The following is a 19663-nucleotide window of genomic DNA, read 5'->3' as shown; positions in this document are numbered from 1 at the left end:
ATGTTTAAAATTGCTGCTCAGAGACGGAGGGGAAGCATGAAAAGCAAGCAGATGGAAGGAATAAAACACTGTGACTCCATATGTAAAATGGCCATGGAGGTGGTGAAAAATGAAACCAAAAAAACAACTGTTTTCTATTTACAAATTTAAATAAACAGAACAGCCTTCCCTGCGGTGTTTGTCTAAGTGCAGCAGCATTGCTGCTGTGTAGGTCATGAAAAGGTTGGTGCATAGTTTAAAACTTCCCATTCTGTTAATTTCTTAAAGAACAGTCGTTCATAGTCTGAGCACAAAAGCTCATGATTTAATGAGGAACAGAAACAAAATCTCTGATTGTTGGTGTTTCAAACTTCATTGGAGTCCTCTGGCAACCACAAGTTGATCCTCTGCAGCTTCAATACCCTTTAGCCCTCCATATAAGAGTACATGCTGAATAGAGGACAATGCCTGGTTGTTATGTTTATTTACCCTTACTACAAGCTGGGTTAACCTCTTCAAAACAGCTTTACTAAGCCCGTTAACCACACGGCCCACATGACCTGTAGCCGTATCCCTAATGTGATGTAAATCTGACTCGAGACCATATGCACAAGTTCTGCTGCATTGTGCCTCCGAAAACTACAAGTTTATTGCCGTCCAACCCTTCCCAGGCTGGATGCTTCTAGGAGGAAACACTCTGAATAGGGACTGCTTTAAAAAAAAGAGAAGAAAGTCAAGAGTCCCACAGTGTCCGAGCAATTTTTTTAATGGCTGTTGCACATTTACAGAAGGGGGTGGTGGGGAATAGGAAGCCCGCACAGGGTCATGATTTTCATGGCAATTATTTCAATCGATGTGTAATTATTAGAGGTTTTGCCCTCTCTGAGCAGAGTTCTGTACTGGAGTGGGAAGAAGTGTTGATACAAACAGAAGTGACTGACTTGGTTTTCATTTGCTCTTCTGATGGAGCCCATGGCTTACATTTTGCTTCTCCTTCAGTGAAGTCATAATCCTGCATTCAGAATAACTTTTGTGAGGTCACACAATCGTTGATGTAACTTTGTTGCAGGCCATGAGTCCCTGCAGTCCATGGGCCTTGCAGGACCAATCAGTGGTTTGAGTCAGAAATAGTTTTAGTAATTAGCAATTCTCTCAAGCAAACTATGACAGATCTGCAAAATGGAAGTGAATTTCTGCTTAAGCTTGATGTCTTTAATTTTTTCCCCCTCAAGTATTATAGTCATCTTTTAAAACAGCTACTGGGGCCCCATGGTGAGAGCTTCATTTACCAGCTCATTTTTTCTTGATGGCTGTGGCAAGCGTAACAATGTTCTGTGCCTGCTTCAGTAATGGCATGTCGATCATGCTCCCCTGGAAAGTAAACGCTCCCTGGAAGAGAGAGAATATAAACTTCCTGAGAGGAGCTCTGGAAATTGTAGTTGGCTTGTTTTTTCCTTTAAAAACACATCCAAGAAACATCAGCTCCCCCAGGAATCCTGGATGAGTTTTAGGAGACAAACCAAATGAGACAGGGCAAAAGTGTTTAAAGAAATGTGGTGGGTGCCGAGTGCTCCAAAGAGGAGGAAGAAAGAAAGAATAAAGAGAAGCCCGGCAAGCAGCCTGGATGTTTCAGTCTCTCTAGCTGGCAAACACTGAGGACCAAGAGCAGTGAGGCCATGCAAGCCAGCTGGGGGCAGGGAAGTGCAGGTGGTGCTGATGAACTCATCTGGGAGGCAACTCTGCTGCCCATGGGCAGCATCACCCTCCAGCACTGGGGCTGTGCTACAGGGCCTGTGCAAAATCTTTGCCTGGAAATAGCAACAGGTGCTTGGGGTGGGGTGGAGGAAAGTTTTCCTAACTCTGGGGCGTGTTGAGGTTGTGCTGTTGCCCCTTGCCATCAGGTCTTGAGTGCTAAAGATAGGCCGGGCTTGTGCATAGAGCTGGGGTGAAAGCTGAAAAAAACAAGTGAGGTAACACTGCCCAGATCTGCTCTATAGCCAAGGTAAAGCCCACCTCAGTGCTGCATCTAGCAAATTTCTCCAAGTGGATGGTGGATTAGCCAGTGTGCTTCCGTGGTGGTCATCTGAGAGTAGCACAGGTTTCAGAAGTCCTGTTGTGTTTCTAGGGATTTTGTGTTTGCACCATGGTGACAAGTTTAAAATAATTACCTATGAATCATAGTTGAATCTTAAACAGAAGGCACATGTTTTAAACTAGGCCAAACCCACCTCATTTCTCTGGATGCTTTAATCCACAGCTGTGTTTTTGAGGTAGGATTTTGAAGATAAAAGATTGTGCATCAAGATAGGTTTTGAAGATAAAAGACTGTGCATCAAGACATGCCAAAGTTCAGCAGGCACACACACACAAATCTTATTTGCAATTCTGACAGTGCTGTGACACATTCTGGAAAAAATCCCACAAATATAAAGATGCAATCCCTTCCCTGAAGAATTCAGAACTGAAGGCCTGGCCCCAGCATTGCATAAGGCATCTCTGTGAAGCTCTGAGCACCCTTTTAATGTCCTGCTGCAATCGATATGGGATCACAGACTGACCTTATATTTGACAGTGAGTAGGGCTGACCAAGAACAGGGTAAAAACAGTAGAGGCATGCGTGTGTGTGCACACACAGTGAGAGAAATGTGGAGGAGAAAAAGCTGTTTATTGTTTTCTGGTGTTCATTTCAGGTTTGTTGATCATTAAACAGTGGTTTCTAGTAAGTGAAGTTAAACTATAACTCATTTACAAAAACGGGACCTGTTTACAAAACTGTTTAGGAAATGTTGCCCCAGAAACATGTCTACCTAACTTGACTGAAGTGGTATTAATTAAATGCTAAGCCGTATTCCGGAACAGTTAAGACAAAAATCCACTCCATAACAGTAATCTAATACACATCAATATTGCTGCTGTAAGAACAGGCCTTATTAAAGACATGAAAAACCTAAGAGTTAAAACTTGGTTTATTCAAAGTAGTATTTCCTACTACAGCTTTAGCATTTCAAGTAAGTTTGGAGAATAATGGGACTGACAGATACTCATGGGTAGATACTTCAACTAGAATTTCTTATTTACAGAGCAACCAATCAACCTTACATTACCACCACCTCCACCACATTATCACTTTTTATCTGGTGGTCTGAATCGTGATCGAGAGGGTCTTTTCCCTTCTGCTTAACTGAATACATGATGATCTGAAGTAAGATACCACTGCTGATGCCTAAGTTGGAGCATGATGAATCTGGGTAGGGATGCAATTTTTAGAAAGTAGGAGTTAATTAAACTGTGTGTTTGTCCTGTATTCACTGTCAGTGTGCAACTGTAGGTTGGGTTGCTAGAAATTTGAATTCTTGAAGAAAAAAAAAAACTTTTTTTCTGACAGCAAAGAGTAATACGAAGAAGTTGGCTTCTCTGCCTGTTCACTCTGAGGCTTATTTTCTTCCTGCTAATTTGCAGCATTGAGCTAAAGTCCAGAAAAATAAACTGATTTTAATTCCATGGAATATACTCTATTCACTGCCTTTCTTTCCACCCACAGGTTTCAACAGATAGGAAATACCAGTAATTATAGCTTTGCCCCTGTGCTCTCTTTTCCAATTCTCCTAGATGAAATTTGCCTTTAGCCTTTTTTAGCTCATGTTCTGTCATATGCATATAAAGAAAACGACTTTCTGTAAACACCATTTGCTTTGATAGCATTAATCTGGGGATTATTTTAGTCATAGACCTAAATTTTCTTTTTGACTAATTTTCTCAATAATGCTTCCAGCCTGTACTTAGACCTCTAGTAGTTCAACTGTGAGACCAAAGGTCTGTTCTTCAAGAAGTTTGCAGTGTGAATGGGAGCAGTGATGGGTGCATGGCATGAGGTTGTGGTTTGCATCCATTGTGTTTGGTGGCTTTGGTTCTTGCTCCCCATGTAACAATATAAGTAATTTAAGTGGGAGCCTTTTCAAAAACCTGTAAAAGGACCCTGCCATCAGGACCTGCCCTGGGAAGAGACAGACCCTCCAGGTAAAGGCTGCTGGAGGAGCTGGGAGAAGAGGCAGCTGAGAAACAGAGCTGCTGCTGGTGGGAATAGTCTTTGAGTAATGATGCACTAATGGTACAAGATATTTGAGTTGCATGAGCCGTAGAGGAACAGTGGACAGCTGTGGTAGTCACCTGACAGCAGGCTGGAAGTGCAGCCCTTCTGGGGAATGGGTGGCTCTGTGGGCCAAAGACACTGCCTCCTGTTGAAATGATTCAGAGAGGCTGAGAGTGTAGGGCTTGTTCATCCTGGAGAAGAGAAGGTTCCAGGGAGACCTTGTTATGGCCCTTCAGTACTTAAAGGGGACCTATAAGAAAGCAGGGCCTGTTGCTACAGGACAAGGGGCAATGGTTTTAAACTAAAAGAAATTTAGACTAGATATAAGGAAGAAATATTTTACAATTGTGGTGGTGAAACATTGGCACGAGTTGTCCTGAGAGGTGGTAGAATCCTCACCCCTGGAAACATTCAAGATCAGGTTGGACAGGGCTCTGAGCAACCTGATCTAATTGAAGATGTCCTTGCTCATTTCAGGGGAGTTGGACTAGGTAACCTTTGGAGGTCCCTTTCAACCCAAACCATTCTATGATTTTATATTTTGCTGAACTTAGCCAGTTCCATCCTTCATGCAGCAGCACAGTGATATGCCGAGGTTGAAGCCTTGTGAGAAAGAGGGTGACTGTGGCACTCACCAGGCTGTGGAGTATGGCAGCTGTTGTGAGCACTTTGGCTGGCCTACACTGTACTGTTGTGAAGGCAGCACAACATAGCAGAGAGATTTGTATTTGCAAAACCTTTGGCTTCCCTCAGCCTGATCACAGTGTGCCTCTGTCAGGGACAGACTAGCAGGGTGAAATCAAGGAAGAAAGTGGACAGGCAGCATTTCCTGTTTGGGTCATCATACAAACTAGCTAAGAGTCCTTTCCAGGTGAATGACAAGTGAGGAAAGACTCAAAGGTGTATCCTTCTGAATTGCTCTGTGAGAGTGGAGCAAGAAGGCAGCAGATGCATCTATCTGCTTTTCTCTCTGCCTGGTCACTGCAGCTGCCCACAGGGCCCATCAAGTCCTCACTTCCCCATCTCCATCTCTTGTATCAGAACACCTTCTCCAGGCTGAATGATGCAGGCCCAGTACTATGCAATTTGCTGCATTCCCCAGGAATCATATAGTATTTTAATGCAATAAATTCACAATGACATTTAATGTTCTGTTAAAACAGTAGTAACATTATAAAAAATGTAACAGTTATTTATGCAGGACTCAGGCAATGCTTGGTAAGGTCTTAACAGCTCTACTTTGAATTTCAATATGTCCTGAAGTGCTTCGAGAATGGAACAGAGAAGGCTTCCGGCAAATACAGAAAACAGCTGGAAGAGAACCAAAATTATAAAAAGCTGCTAGAGGTTTTTTGTTTGTTTTCAGAAGGGAACAGCAAAAAGTGACAGTCTTGGAAAAAAAGAGAATTGAGTATGGTCAGCCCCAAACGATAACAAAGATGTAGCCTACAGACGAGAGAAGAGATCAGGCAGAGTTAACAGAGTCATTTACACAGCTCAGCAGCTCCAGGTGGCTGTGGAGAGATTGAAGAGATGCAGAACCAAATTTTGTAACACATCAGTTTGGCAGAGTTTATGTTTGCACCTTACGACCCTCCTTTTGGATAAATACAACCACTACCAAACCCAACTTAGATCTACCCAAGTTTAAGCTCTTTACAACTTAGAAGACAGCTCTGGTCATGTGTTGCCATGGATCTTGGGACACGGCTTTTGTCATATCTATATGCCGTCCTTGAAGACTTCCTTCACCTGTAGGAAATAACATCTACCAAGTCTCAGAAAGCATCTCAGTGTTGGTCTCTTATTTGCCATGGCCAAAAGAAGAACACATTAATGTAGTGTCTCCTGGAACATGGAGACTTCCTCTTTTTGTGTGTGTCTGTGTGGCAGCATCCAGGAACATTTGCACTGTGAAGCTTTGGGAGTAGTTAAGAGCTTGGTAAATCTGTATGACCACCTCATAAATAGAGTGTAAGTTCTTTTTCTACCTGTCTAGAAGTTAAATGGATGGGATTCAGAGTCCCTGATTTCTGTGTCGCCTGGGGATCAATATGTTCTGGTGGAACCAGGAAAGGGGAAGAAATGATACAGTCAATTCTCTTGCTAGTGTTTATCATGGATGGTAAAGTTGTGTTGACTTGGACTATAACAGGGGATGGACAGGATCACAGGTGAGGTGCCATTCATATTTTTCCAGATCAGGGAAAGGAAAGTATCACATTTCTTCATCTGCACTGAAACCTTTTTATATAATATACAATACTGTGTGGGGTTTTACTCCCGTCATATTTTGTTTCCTTAGGTAACACTGGGTTAACAAAAGAAATAAGCTGGCTAAAACTACCATGATGCAGAATATTTAAGGCCCTTCATAGTTATGTGACACAATTCTCTGTGAGCCATGGATTAAAGTATATGAGTTAATTAAAGCAAAATAATAATTGTTCTGGGACTTGTGGGACAGTGATTAGATGAGCTAGGCCCCTTTGGTTGACAAGATGGAAGAATTAGATGTAGTCCTGCACCTGGGAATGCTTGTGGCTTTTTCCTCAGCATTTGCTCCATCTGTGGTTATCTGTGCCTCTATTCACATCCATCCCAATGACTGCAATGAACTCACTGAGAGAGTTATTTTAGACCCCTCATTTCTCAGACCACTGGAATCTATTAATGACTTGAATTTATACTGAATGTGAGGATTTGCTTTCCTAAAGAGTACAAGCATATACATTTCAAAATAAGTCCTCTAAGTTCAAAAAAGTCTACTGGCTTCCTGTTTGATGGCATATGGGACACCAAATGTGAGCACTGGTTGTGAGGACTCTCTGCACTGTTTTGGGAACCACTGCTGTTTTTATTAATTACCTTGGTCATTGTCAAGCCTTTGCTAATAAACCTTTGATTTGATGTCCTGTTCCACCAGATCTCATCACACATGTTGCCAACAACTTTAACTCCCATGTGACAATGGCCAAAACTTTCTTAAAGATATTTTTAAAGATTACATTAAGCTTGTGACTTGTCTACAGTAGAAAGAAAAAAAATATCAATAGTCTTGCATCAGATGAAAGAATGTAGCCAATAGATCTATGTGCATTTGCTGTGTCTATCAAAATATAGGCTGTCCTGGGACACTACGTAGAGATAACCAAATTTTTCAAAAATAGTTTACACTGGGAATCTAGTCATGAAATTCAGATGCCAGGCTTGGAAGTGCTAGGGGATCCTGGTGAGTAGATAAGGCTTTGGCAAAGGGTACCTGGGCAGGTAGAAAAAGAGGAAAAGCAAGCCAATCTCATGTTTCATGAAATTGCAACAGGGATAATAAAGCACCTGATGCTGGATTTTGCATTAAGTACAGGTCTAAAATAAGGGTGATTCAATGCTTATGAAATTGCCAAAATATCTCTGCCACGAGTTAGGTGAGATTGTTGCTCAGGAGACAAGCAAACTCAGGAGTGAGAGGAAGGCCTGTGATGGCACTCTGCTCTCACAGGGTTGGAATTACTGCCCTTCTGATGAATATTTGGCTTTCTTCAGTTACTTTTCTCAACAGCTGAGCTAGCAATACTTTAATCTGCAGACCAAATCCATGCAATAAGTGTGTGGTAGTTGAGTTATCTCCTTGTCAGATTTGGCTGCCTTTTGACAGGATGTGTATCTAGGACTTAGGGCAAATAGGCATAGGGGAAGCAGTGAACTAGTCACCCTTCTCTCCTCCACCCCCTTCATCATGAGGAGATGTCATGAATCAAACAGGGCTCCCGCATTGCTCTGGTAACGTGGGCCAGAACCTATGTGTGAATACAGCTGTTGTCTAAATAAGTGATTATGTAAGTCCCCTTCCAACCCCTGTGACCTGTATCAGGATTTGTGGGCAGATGCCAAACTAAATGGAAACGAGCAGAACGGGTGATGCCAGCTGGCCAGTCTAAACCTTGCCTGCCTCCCACAAGGGGAAATGGAGAACAAGCATCCTCAAGTTCCCAGATGTGGGAAATCTTTGATCCACAGTTATCTGAGAAACATGAATTCTTTCCATGACAATTCAGTGGCTTGCCCACTACTAAAACCCAACGGTCTAGTTATGACTTTATGGAAACCACAAAAATACATGGAATAAGCCCACCAGAACCTGTTTGGATCTGACAACGTTCTCTCCAACCTTGCACAACAGTGACTATTCTAAGGAAATAAGAGCGCTGTGTTCCAGAAGAAGGGCAGATTTGCTCTTCTGACGAGGGAAGGAAGCAGGTGGATAGCAAAGAGTCCTCCTAGAAAGCATGACATTGAAGAAGATAATTCCCCTAGGATTAAATGAAAATGCACATAGTTTAAGCAACCCCCTGCAGAGGAAATTTGGAAATCTTTGCTTTAGGGCTTAAAAAAAGAATGCTTGGATTTGCTTACAGGTAATGAACAAAAGAGAAGAGAGTCCTGGTCACAGCAAATGGCATTGGGTCTGTGCCTGGGGGAGGAGTGATGATCCTGACTACAAGGGAATGACTTTCCCTTGAAACAGAAGGTTGAAACCGTGTTTTTGGGGAAGTCAAGAGAAGGAAATAAGATGACAGCTGTGATGGTGCTGAATGCAGGTTTAATTAATTTTGTTTCTTCTGCAAGTTGTAGCCAAAGAGCCATCATAAAGAGCTGGGTCACAATTCCACATTTTAGAGATGAACTTCCAAAGGTTAGTGAGCTGCTAGGAAGCGTTTGATGATATCTGGGTCAACCGAACACATTTTTCAGGCTGTAACAAGATAATGTCTCTCCTCCCTTTCTGTTCAGGCCTGTCCTGTCTCCAGATCACATTGACACACAACTATGGCATTCTTTTAGCATCTTTGCAGTAGTTCTCTCTTGTTCCTTGTCTCTCTCAACTTCTCATCACGTGACTTATAAATATTGCACTTGCCTTCCTGCCCAAATAAATAGTGTGGTCACATATAACAAAATGAAGACTTCACACACAGGAACAGAGCTTTTTGGGTTATGTATTTCTGTATCCTCTTCTTCAAAGCCTTTGACATTCATCCATTTTTGGTAGCAACATTATGGGAGAAAAGACTTAAATACAAAATCTTTGGGGAAAATAAATAATCCCTGAAAAGGTTTGTCAAAAATGTGCTTTTGGCAAGAGGAGGTGCTCAGTAGGTCTCTGTGATCTGTTGAAGAAAGACATGGATGGTAAGGGGATTCTGCAATGTATCAACACCAAGCAAGTTTCTGTAGCCATTTTGTTGATATGAAGAGAACATTAAATATCACTGCCCTAATTTCTTTTCAGTAGTGTAAACTTTCACCGGAGTACAAGCAGTTAGTTCGGAGGATAAATCAATTTGTAATGTAGGCTTCTACCTCTAGGAGCAGAAGGAGGGACACAAAAGGTGCAGAAGTAAAGAGCAACAATATTTTGAAAGAGAAATTAATTTATACCTCAAATAACTCCCTAGTAGCAGTACAAGAACTCTGACAGAAAAAGCCCTTTCTAAAACTCTACAGGTAGGAAGGATTTTGTGATCCCTCAAGTCCACAGTGGGGCAGAAAAGATAAAGAACTGAGAACCTATGAAGTCCTTCCTTTCTGCTCTGCCTGACATTACTGTTCCCAGCCCATGGACAAGAATCTTGCCCTGCTGTGTGAGCCAGACAAGCTGTTTTTCCCTCTTACAAGCTGCCTGAACCACTGGGGACAACCATTTAGGCCAAGATGGGCCAGGGAATCCTGCTTGGTTCAGCTCCAGAAATATTGAAATGTCTACCTTTTACTGAGCAAACAACTTGTGTAAGATCCCTGAATGAAAGGCAGATACAAGGTTTTATCATTCCTTTTTTTTTTTAACATTTTCTTTAGTTTCATTCTTTTTGTGGTCACTGCCTTCTTGTGTAACTCCTCTAGAGTAGGAAAGAATACAATTAAAGAAACAGAAGAAAGTCCTAGAAATCAGGGATATTCTCCACTGGTTGCTGTCCTCCATCTTATAATGTATTGGGAATGGAAGAATCCTAGAGAGCACACTTGCTGCTGCCAAGTAAATCTTTATTTTATAGCACAAAAGCAGCTTCCTGGACAAGCATTCTATCCAACCATGCATTTTTTCCCCCCTTATAAGCATTGTGACTATTATATGGGAAAATAAAAAGTAACAAATATTAAGACTTCTGTATCCCCTTATGTCCTTAATTAATTCATTTAGAATCAATTTGAGGTTTATAGTCACGGAGGCAAACTGTTAAATATAGACTAGAAAATTTCATCTTGAAGTAAATGACCACAGGACACACAAAATGCATTTGATATTGAAGGGGAAGGTAGCTGTAAAATACAACAGAGGAGAGAAAAGTAATAACAGTGAAGCTGGTTCTGCTGGCGAGAATGGAATTGCCACTATTTTTGTATTCTGTATTTTTTTTTAATTTCAGATTAATTTCCTGCACAGGGTTGATCAGCCATTTTTTACTGAGAGTCTCTATTTCAGCTGATGGAGCTTTTGCAGAGAGCTTCTCCAGGTCCCTAAAAGAGCCGGCTAGTGCAGAGAGGAGTGAAGAGGCAGCAAGACTGCTGCTACTTAAATTAACTGAAACAATATTTTGGCTGTACAGGCTTATGAATTCCCTCAGTAAGCCTTAAAAAGAGCCATCTGGTCAGAACATTACATCTCTGGTTAGATCCTGCTTTGGAAACTGAAATGAGGATTGTGAGTGCTTGTTAATGCTTTTTAAAGAGGGATTTGGAAGGTGAGTAGTTGCCTTGGTGGGTTGCTGGGTGCAGAGCAGGTCTTGGCAGAACAGGGGGCAGGTGTCTGCAGTGATGGATGTCTCCCCACCCCACACCCTCAAAAATGCACCACCTGCATCAGGAGCACGCCGACATAGCACAGCACAGCCCTTCTAAAACCAAGGACACTCACTCTGCCTCACAGAGTGCTTGTATTCACATCCTTGAGCCCACAAGGACAGAGGGGTCATGCCTTGCTGAGGAGGAATCCAGAGGGGTGCCACACCATGCCCTCTGCAGGGCCTGCGTCCTCCAGGACAGCAGCCACCTCCTCCAGGAGCTACCTCCAGGTGGAAAGGCTATGGAGGGGCACAGCATCCTTCCTTCTGCTCCCGGCTTGCGGAGAAACTTCTCCCTGCGGGAAATGTCAAAGCGCCATCCGAGTCCCTCTGCCCCTGCGTTTTGGACGCAGGTCTTTAATGAGTGGAGGAAAACAGATTAAGAGCCACTGAATGCCTGCTGGGGAGTAGGGGGTGGGGGGAGTTGGCAAGAAAATGTTTTGCATGAGTTTCTGCCCTGCTTAGGAGCTTTTGCAGCCCTGCATAGTAAAATCTGTCTCCTTCTCTCCCCACCTGGCATAACTCCCTCAGGACTGATTGTGCCAGCATAGGAACCAGTATAACACAAGCAATTAGCTAATATAGCCCCTTCTGCTCTGTCATACAGGTTCAGCATTTGCCCCAGATGGATCTTTCTAAGAGAAAAGCCTTCAACTCTGGCATAAAACACATTTCTAAAATCTTTTTCAAATCATAAGACTCCATAGAGAAACTCTATAGAGAAACTAATATGAGCTCTCTTGATCTCTATTCATCAATTTTCACATTAAAATTGGATGCTTTAAAAAAAGTCCCAATGACACAACAGTGGCCCATGCCTGAATCTCACCAGTGCTCTCCATCTTTGCACAGAGATGCACCTGAGCCTGTACTTCTTAAGGCTGAAGCTCATAAAAGCTGGCGATGTATCACAAACCCCTGAGTCCCTCACTCTGCAGTGTGAGGAATATACATTGCCTAATTAACATAAAGGACAACAAATGCCCTGCATCCTCAAAGCCAGGGCTGACAGCATGCACAGAGGTACTCCATGCTGCCCCTGCTGCCCCAGGATGAGATGCAGCTTAGCTGGTGTCACCTTAGAGTTCTGCCTGCAGTTAGTCCTGGGTGGGGGGAGTGGGGAGCCAAGCTGCTCCTGCAGTCCCAAAGCCGTATGAAGCCCCGAGATACAATGCTTTATAAAGCATGATCTAATCCCTGTGGGTCAGTGGGGTCCCACACCATCTCATGCCAGAGGGATGCTCCAGCTGCCTCTCAGGAGGCAGCTCAGAGGAGCCTGCTGTCCCCGAGCATGGTCCTGCTCTTCCAACAGCCACATGCTGGATTGGGACTGGATGGATCCCTTGTGGCTGGGGCCATACACAGGGAGTTCTCCCAGGGGCTGCAACACTGCCAGGAGAGAGAGGGCGGAGAGGAGAGACCTCCCCGGGTGGCAGTGGGAGCTGGATGTGGCCCAAGCATGAGGGCACATTGTCTCCAAGACACAGTGGCTTGGGGTAGCTTTTTCTAAACAAAGAGCATTATGAGGGAGCCACTGCTGGAAATTTCCATTCCTTTGTTGGGTAGATGCTGTGTAAATAAATGCATTCCTAAGATTTTTCATAATCCTGGAAAGGTCCATAAAAGAAACTGTATAGTTTGTCAAATAGCTGGAGTTCGTATATATTATTCCTCAGCCACTGGGAACATGATATACAATGGCACAGAATATAATGCAAGAAACATATGCTAAAGGTCTTCCCAGAAGCACTCTGCATTTGTATGTGGCATGTACAGCTATTTCTTCTGTTTTGCCCCACAGGATATAAAATATTTTATCCATACTAGAGCTTGGGTTTGTGAATTACTTATCTCACCTCAAAATAATCCTCACCTGACAGGTGACCTCCACAGCAACATTTAGCAGGTCCCTGTTTTAATGTGCAGGTGCTTTGAAAGCATTTATTAATTAGAACATGAGATAAATGCACAAGCAGCTTCTTACTTCACTCTTCCGCTTTTCTTTCTGTCTGATTTTATTAAAAACCCAGGTGATTTGGGAAGATCTCATTACGATAATTGATAGTCTCTGACGTACTTAGAAGCTGAATGGCTCGAAAATTCTTTTTTTTCAATGTCTTGCTTTCTTGTCATATATAAACACTAATTATATATAGATTATCTTCCTGTATCTGGTGTATTGGTAATGCAAATGTAGAAGTTACTCACATAGTAAAGACTATTGTACCTTCATTGATAGAAGTCAGACCTTATTCTAGAAAAAAACTAGTAACTTCTCCCACTAACTCTACCCCCTTGGAGTCAATAGATTTATAAGGTCACTTCCCTGTTTAATGTGGCAAAAATAATTCAGAAATTCAGAACAGAAACTGTCCTTTAGATGACCGGAACAAGCTTTATTAACCTTCTTTTTAATTTTTGAGCACATTGACATTTATCTTCAATTTAGATTTCCCAATAGTTATGCCTACTTTCTTTAGGATGACTTTTTAAAATTTTGAAAATCCTTTCTCCTAGTAATGCAATTCTACTAGAAAAATATTGAAATGATGCAGAAATAATACTTTTCTTTTTAAACACTTCATTTTGAGATCTCAAAGTTCTAGATAAAAAAGAGCACTTAATAAACGACTGCATAAAATACAAAACGTACTTCTTCAACATTTGTCTTCTAATTTACTATTTATTTCTAGGTATGTTATTTTTGAGTGAGATTAAAAATATAGCCCCCCCCCCCCAACAATCTAGAAGCCAAACCAAAACAATCCCTCATACAGGACTATCTCTGTAAGGCAAGCCCAAATACTTTTGTCTAGCTGGTTGGCTCTCTAATTTCCTTCTGTTTGGACACTGCCACAGCATCTCCAGATCCACAGTGCTCATACGAGATCCTAATTACTTCTGACCTCAGTACTCACATTTTGGGGCACATACGTCTCCAGAATGAAGTAGCCTGGTTCAGCCTTCTCTCAAAGAAAATTATTATAGCAATTGTAGCTCTCAAACTGGAATAGCTTATTACCATTTTTTAAAAATGTGTTGACTAAGGGCATCAAACTTTAAACCTAATTAATAATTATCCCAGAGAGCGCAGACCAGTAACTTGTCTGCCACACAAACAGCTGCACAAATCCCTCACATTTATATTTTCCAGGCTTTCAACTTTGATTAATAACATGGCAAGTTTCAACCATATTAACCACAACTATATTTTCAGTCTTACTGACATGAACTCTTTCATATAATAAAAGGAAAAGGAAGACAGAAGAGGTGTTTCATTAGGACACAAGGATTACTGAAGCTGCTGCGTGGAGTATTTGTCAGGAGGTGGTAGGGGAAGAGTTATTACTTACATTTTAGCATGTCGCCAGGATGCAAAGCAAGAAGATCCCCTCAGTGAGATAAATTTGCTTTGGAAAAAAAATTAAGTATTCAGACTGTCCAAGCTCTTCTTACTGAAACTCAATTAAGAAGTTTGTAGTACTACATGGAAAACTATTGTTCCAATTTTGCTATGAAGTCTGGCAAGATGGTGGTGATATAAGATCCAGAAGTTCACACATTAACCTGCCAGTCCTTTTTTATTAATAGATGGCTACATGCAAAAATATAACAAGCATGCAACCTGGTTGGTAAAAAAAACATGGCCCAAACCATAAACTCTCACCAAATCTGTTCTAGCAGCTAATTATAGAAACTTATAACCTATTTTAAAAGCATTTATTAAACAAACAAACAAAAAATCCCCCACATCCAAACAAAACCTTGCTGAACGGCTGATGTCAGCAAGAAATCAGCATTGTGTCAGTAGAACAGCAGCTTCAAAACAAATCCAAAGACTAATGCTTGCCTAATACAGAATTCTTCAACATTAAACATAATTGACTCTGTGATTGTGTATACTGGGTTTAGAGTTAAATTTAGTCCATCGATTGTTCGTGTGACACGGGTATTCCTTAGATGAGTTTCTGACACTAAATTCAGCTGAATAGTGTTATGCACATCATAAATATAAATAACGTTTGTCTGAGTGTATCACTTGACTTCCTTCTTTCTACACCTACCTGCCTACACGTTTGCACCGACAGGATGTTTATAATGATGCCTTTTGTAAGAGAGCCAAGCTTTGTAAATTGAAGTGATGGGCAAAACCAATCATATATTCTCTATTTCTAAATCATTTGCACGAAGCTGCATTTCAAAATCGAGGGAATGGAAGAAAGAGATACAGGCATACAGCATCCTAATAGTGAGCCTGAAGTAACTACTTGTGACAGCACCCAAATATTGTAGTCATGGGCATATTGGAAACACCTAGGTACCATAGAGGGGATGTGATAAGCGAAGGGTAGAGCACAGCAAGTACCTTGCCACATTGCTACCCTGAGATGAAAGCATAATTTCTGCTTTCATCTTTTCAGCATTTCTAATGCACAACAACTGCAGTACCAGAAACGGAGGGGAATGGGGGAAGGCATGTGCACCAGTCTATTTCTACCCACCAGAGAGAAACGTACAGAAATGCTTTATACAGCATCTGATAAAAGGTGAGAGCCTATGCACAATCTTACATATAAACCTCACTACCAAAGAGATTTGTCTCTCACTCGAATGCAACACAAGCACACACGAACCATTCCCATGCATCTGCGCTCCCTGTTCTGACATTGGGACTTCGCTTTTTAACTAGCCCAGGCTTGGCTGCAACTAAGATAAACATATTTAGTGGCAACTTTTTTTTTTTCTTTCTTTTTTTTTTCCTTTCAAAAAGAGGCAAACTGGATTATAGCAAATAACCTTAAAGATAATTAACTGACAATGCTGCAACTAGCATAAAATCTTCCTTCAGGCGACCCCTAATTTAAGTATTACTGGCACAAAGTGGAGACAGATTGTGCATCACCACCGCAATATTTACATAGCAGAAACCCACAGAGCAGGAAACGTGAGACTCAATGATGCACTAAATTAGGAACAATCATATTCTAGTGTTAATCTGCTTTCTCCTCTATCCAAATTTCGGGTCCAGCAATTGGTACAAATGTACAAAAAACATTCCCATTTTTAATGATTAAGAGCCACAATCTGCAAGCAGTTCTGCTCAGAAGTAAATTTGCTCACTACTAGGGGTGTTTGCAGGATCAAACCCTCAAAAGAGAAACAGGTTTGCCAACACAGATTTTTTTTTCTTTTAAAACCCAAGGCTTACTAATCTGTTTATTTCTTTCTACAAATGATGTCTGCACAAGCAGATCAACTCATCTGCCAGGTTACCTGCCCTTTGATTGCAAATATTTTCCTGTGACAGAAACACCACAATACTGCAGCATACTGGAGAAGCAGTTTTAATTCACCAGTGCTGTAGAGAGATGCAGGTGCCCAGAAGGCTCTGTAATCAAAGAATTAAAGTTAAAACGGGCAGCAGAAAAAGATAGCTGATATGTTTGTAAATATATTGAGAATCGACACGTTTATAATAAATATACACTCTGTAGCCTATCCAGACACAGATTTCACGAGCACTACTCTCAGTCACAGCACAGTTCGTAAGATAAATGCAAAGAGCCGTCACCAATCTGTCTAACCCTTAAATACTACTCAAATTTGGTTTCCACTATGGCATATTAACAAAATATTTACCTTGCCTAATCGCTGATGTTCTTCAAATGCAGAGATCAGTTCTTGCGCCCACTTTATTTTTTCAGGGCTCGGAGAGAACTGTTCCTGGACAACAGCAATTTGGTTGGGGTGAATCACCTGCTTACCTACAAAGAAGATTAATAACACCAGAATCACGCATCGACAAACAGATGTTCAAGCAAAATGTTCCAACCACTTGAGGCTCTCATATGCCTCGCAGACTTTTCTGCACTTTTAACTAATTATTTTACTTGATTTCTTTTATTATTTTTTAAATTGGACAACAGGCAGATAGGTTTTGGCTATTTTTAAGCATAAAAATATCTTGAACTATGCCTGCATTCAATATTGCTTCAAAGAACCCAAGATTTTTTTTTTCTCTTCCCTCCTCATTTCAATCCATGCATTTCTTAGTCGTTTCAGGTGCAATTGTTTGTCTGGGGCAGTCAGTAACACTTCAGTACAAAGCATCTCTGAATTTAACTATACAAATAACAGCTCCAGCCACTCTTAAGTTATGTTAAAATGCATTCAGAAAATGAGATCTGAAGGAGATGGCAAGAGATTTGTAGGACTGAAAAGTTACCAATCACCTAACGATCATGCCCTAAATTCTCAGTACCAGCTTAGCATCACAAAATCATCGATGCTGTTTAAATTGTTGTTGCAATAGTTAGCAGTTGCAGGTAGGTTGGAATATATATTTAGTCACCAGCATATTAAACAGCTACCAGGTTTTGTGAAACACTTTTTTTTAAAAATAATTTATTTTATAAACATACATTAAGAAAACAAAAATTGATGTTGCCCTTTTTTTTCAATATATGAGAGATTTTCAAATGTGAATAGACAGCCACATAATCCATTTTAATCTGTTACTGTATTTAGCTACCTTAAAACAAACACATATCTAATTTGTTTGACAGTTTTAACAGTGTAAGGCTTGACATTATTAGTTCATTTCTAAGGGAATTTCACAGACTGCTGTGATTTCTGCACTTTGTATTCAAAGTGTTTTAATAAAAAAGAAGTTCCCGTAATGCCCAGCTTCCTGTGGAAGAAATGACTCTCCCCCGTGCCAGACAGCCACACCAGTTGGAGGGATGAGCCTGATCCTGCAAACCTGCCATCAAGTGAGCAGTCCCCTGCACAGGGAGGGTCCCACGGCTGTGCCGTCCTGCAGCACGCTGCAGCCTCTCGCGGGAGCGAGATTTTTACACGCAAAGCCAGAAGTTTGAAGCTTCAGAAACTAAGGAGGTTTCCTGTGTGCAACGGGAGCTGCTCCCACGTTCTCACTGACATCTCTCCAACCGCATGTTAGAAATCAACCCATCACTTGGTCTAAGAAGTTTCATGTGTGACTGGAGAGATACACCTATTTTAAATGAAATTAACCACTGCAAAAAACTTGGGATTATTTTTATCAGACTGCACTGGGTCTGAATGATAACCTGGAGTGCAGACAAAATCTGGGGATGCAGCAGCACTATCTATTTAACGTAGTGAGAAAGAAATAGTATTTTTTTATCCATGAGTAGCTCATTTATATTTTCATTGCTATGAAAAAACTTTTAGTTTATGATTTTTATGGCCATCCAAGTATTCAATTCAAAATTTCAATTTCTAACTATTTTTTTAAAAATTGTTTAAATTAGATAAAAGCTTAACATTCAGTAAGAACTACATAATTTTTTTGAAAGAAATGACACGGAGACAAATTTTCTTAACCAATGTGGTTTATATTAGGTCTGATCAATTTATTTTTAGTTAGTTTAATCAAATGTCATCATTAATAAGATTATGATGTTCCTTATTTAAACACAACAAATTTTCCCCAGCTAAACTACTAATTCTAAAATGGAAGAGTGTACAAATAATTCCTGCAAGATCCTAAGGAGCTTAACATTCTGAGAAAAATGTCGAATATATTTTAAATTGTATTTGAAGACAATCTACAATTATACAATTATAACAAACAAACAAACAAAAGTTTATATATGATTTTTTAAAGTGTAAAACATTTCTATAGGAGGATTTGGTTTGACAAAAATACCTGTAGCAGTAATTTATATTTTTTAGCATTAAACCACTACTGAACAATTTACAGAGGATACAATCTAACTTTTGATATATAGTTTGATTTTTGTCACAGATTATGCATCCAAATAACTGCATAATAGATGCAATGCCATGCAGGAATGAAGCAAATATTTTAAACAGAATTGTTGTTATTGACAAGTTACTGAGAGAGTGCAAAATTGGAAGACATTAAAATTTATGACCATGAAATCCTTTTTACAGTACCACTTGATATATCGTGCTTTAAATCAATACCTGTCAAGTCTTTTAGGTAACTGTTATGATGGTGTTATTTTAAAGTATTTTACAAAAGACTCTGAAAAGAAGAGGAAACTTCCAGTGTTTTGTATTTCTATCTGACTTCTCAGCACGCAGCACATACTCCTATAATGACTAAATCATCTGTTCAAGTTCATGGCAAGGTTATTTCATTTTTGCACAAATATTCCTCAAACTGATGACCATTTATATAGGCAATGCACTGACTTTATGTCTGCGGGTTCTGGTGTTGTAAAATACCATGATGGTGTGTAAGTGTGGATTTATATAGCTGTACACTCCCTCTCCCTCTCCCCCCCAATATATTAAAAAAAAAAAATACATGTAACAGATCTACTAATTTGGCTACATTAAATTTGAAAACATTTAATTTTATGTAAACACACTCACTGAAGGAAAAATAGGATGATTTTAAGATAACCAGAAAAGATAACTAGGCTACAATAAGCAATGAAGGTGACAGTAGTAACTAACTAGCTGGTAAATTCTTTGTTGTATTATTTCACTTAATTATTAATCCTGAGTGAACATATTTGATTACATTAAGGTCAGTTCTACTGTTCTATATCTGAATATGGGAAAATCTAAGGAAATAAAATTTTGCTGATTATTTAGGATTTGAATTAGTTTTGAAGGTGGTAAATTTGGTCTGTGAAGGCAAGTAAGTGTGTGTTCTTCAGCTAAGAAAGCATTTGGAAGCCTCACCTCATTTTAGTTCTGTTGATTTAAATAATATTGATTGCTTGTGAAAAAGTAG

General features: G+C 40.4%; 1 protein-coding gene across 1 annotated transcript in view; it reads right to left on the bottom strand.

Moving 5' to 3' along the window:
• Nucleotides 1–1272: 1272 nt before the first annotated feature.
• Nucleotides 1273–19663, bottom strand: part of CLYBL (citramalyl-CoA lyase) — a 141060-nt gene continuing 122669 nt past the window's right edge. The window contains exons 7-8 of the mRNA XM_054380829.1: nt 16549–16673; nt 1273–1368 (exon numbers count right to left, since the gene is read on the bottom strand). Of these exons, the coding sequence (XP_054236804.1) occupies nt 1273–1368; nt 16549–16673 (221 nt within the window). The remainder of the gene's footprint in view (nt 1369–16548; nt 16674–19663) is intronic.

Source organism: Indicator indicator, chromosome 1 (assembly GCF_027791375.1).
Source record: "Indicator indicator isolate 239-I01 chromosome 1, UM_Iind_1.1, whole genome shotgun sequence".
NCBI lineage: Eukaryota > Metazoa > Chordata > Aves > Piciformes > Indicatoridae > Indicator > Indicator indicator.
The sequence above is the reverse complement of the archived record's forward strand: the minus strand, read 5'-3'. Positions and strand labels throughout refer to the sequence as shown.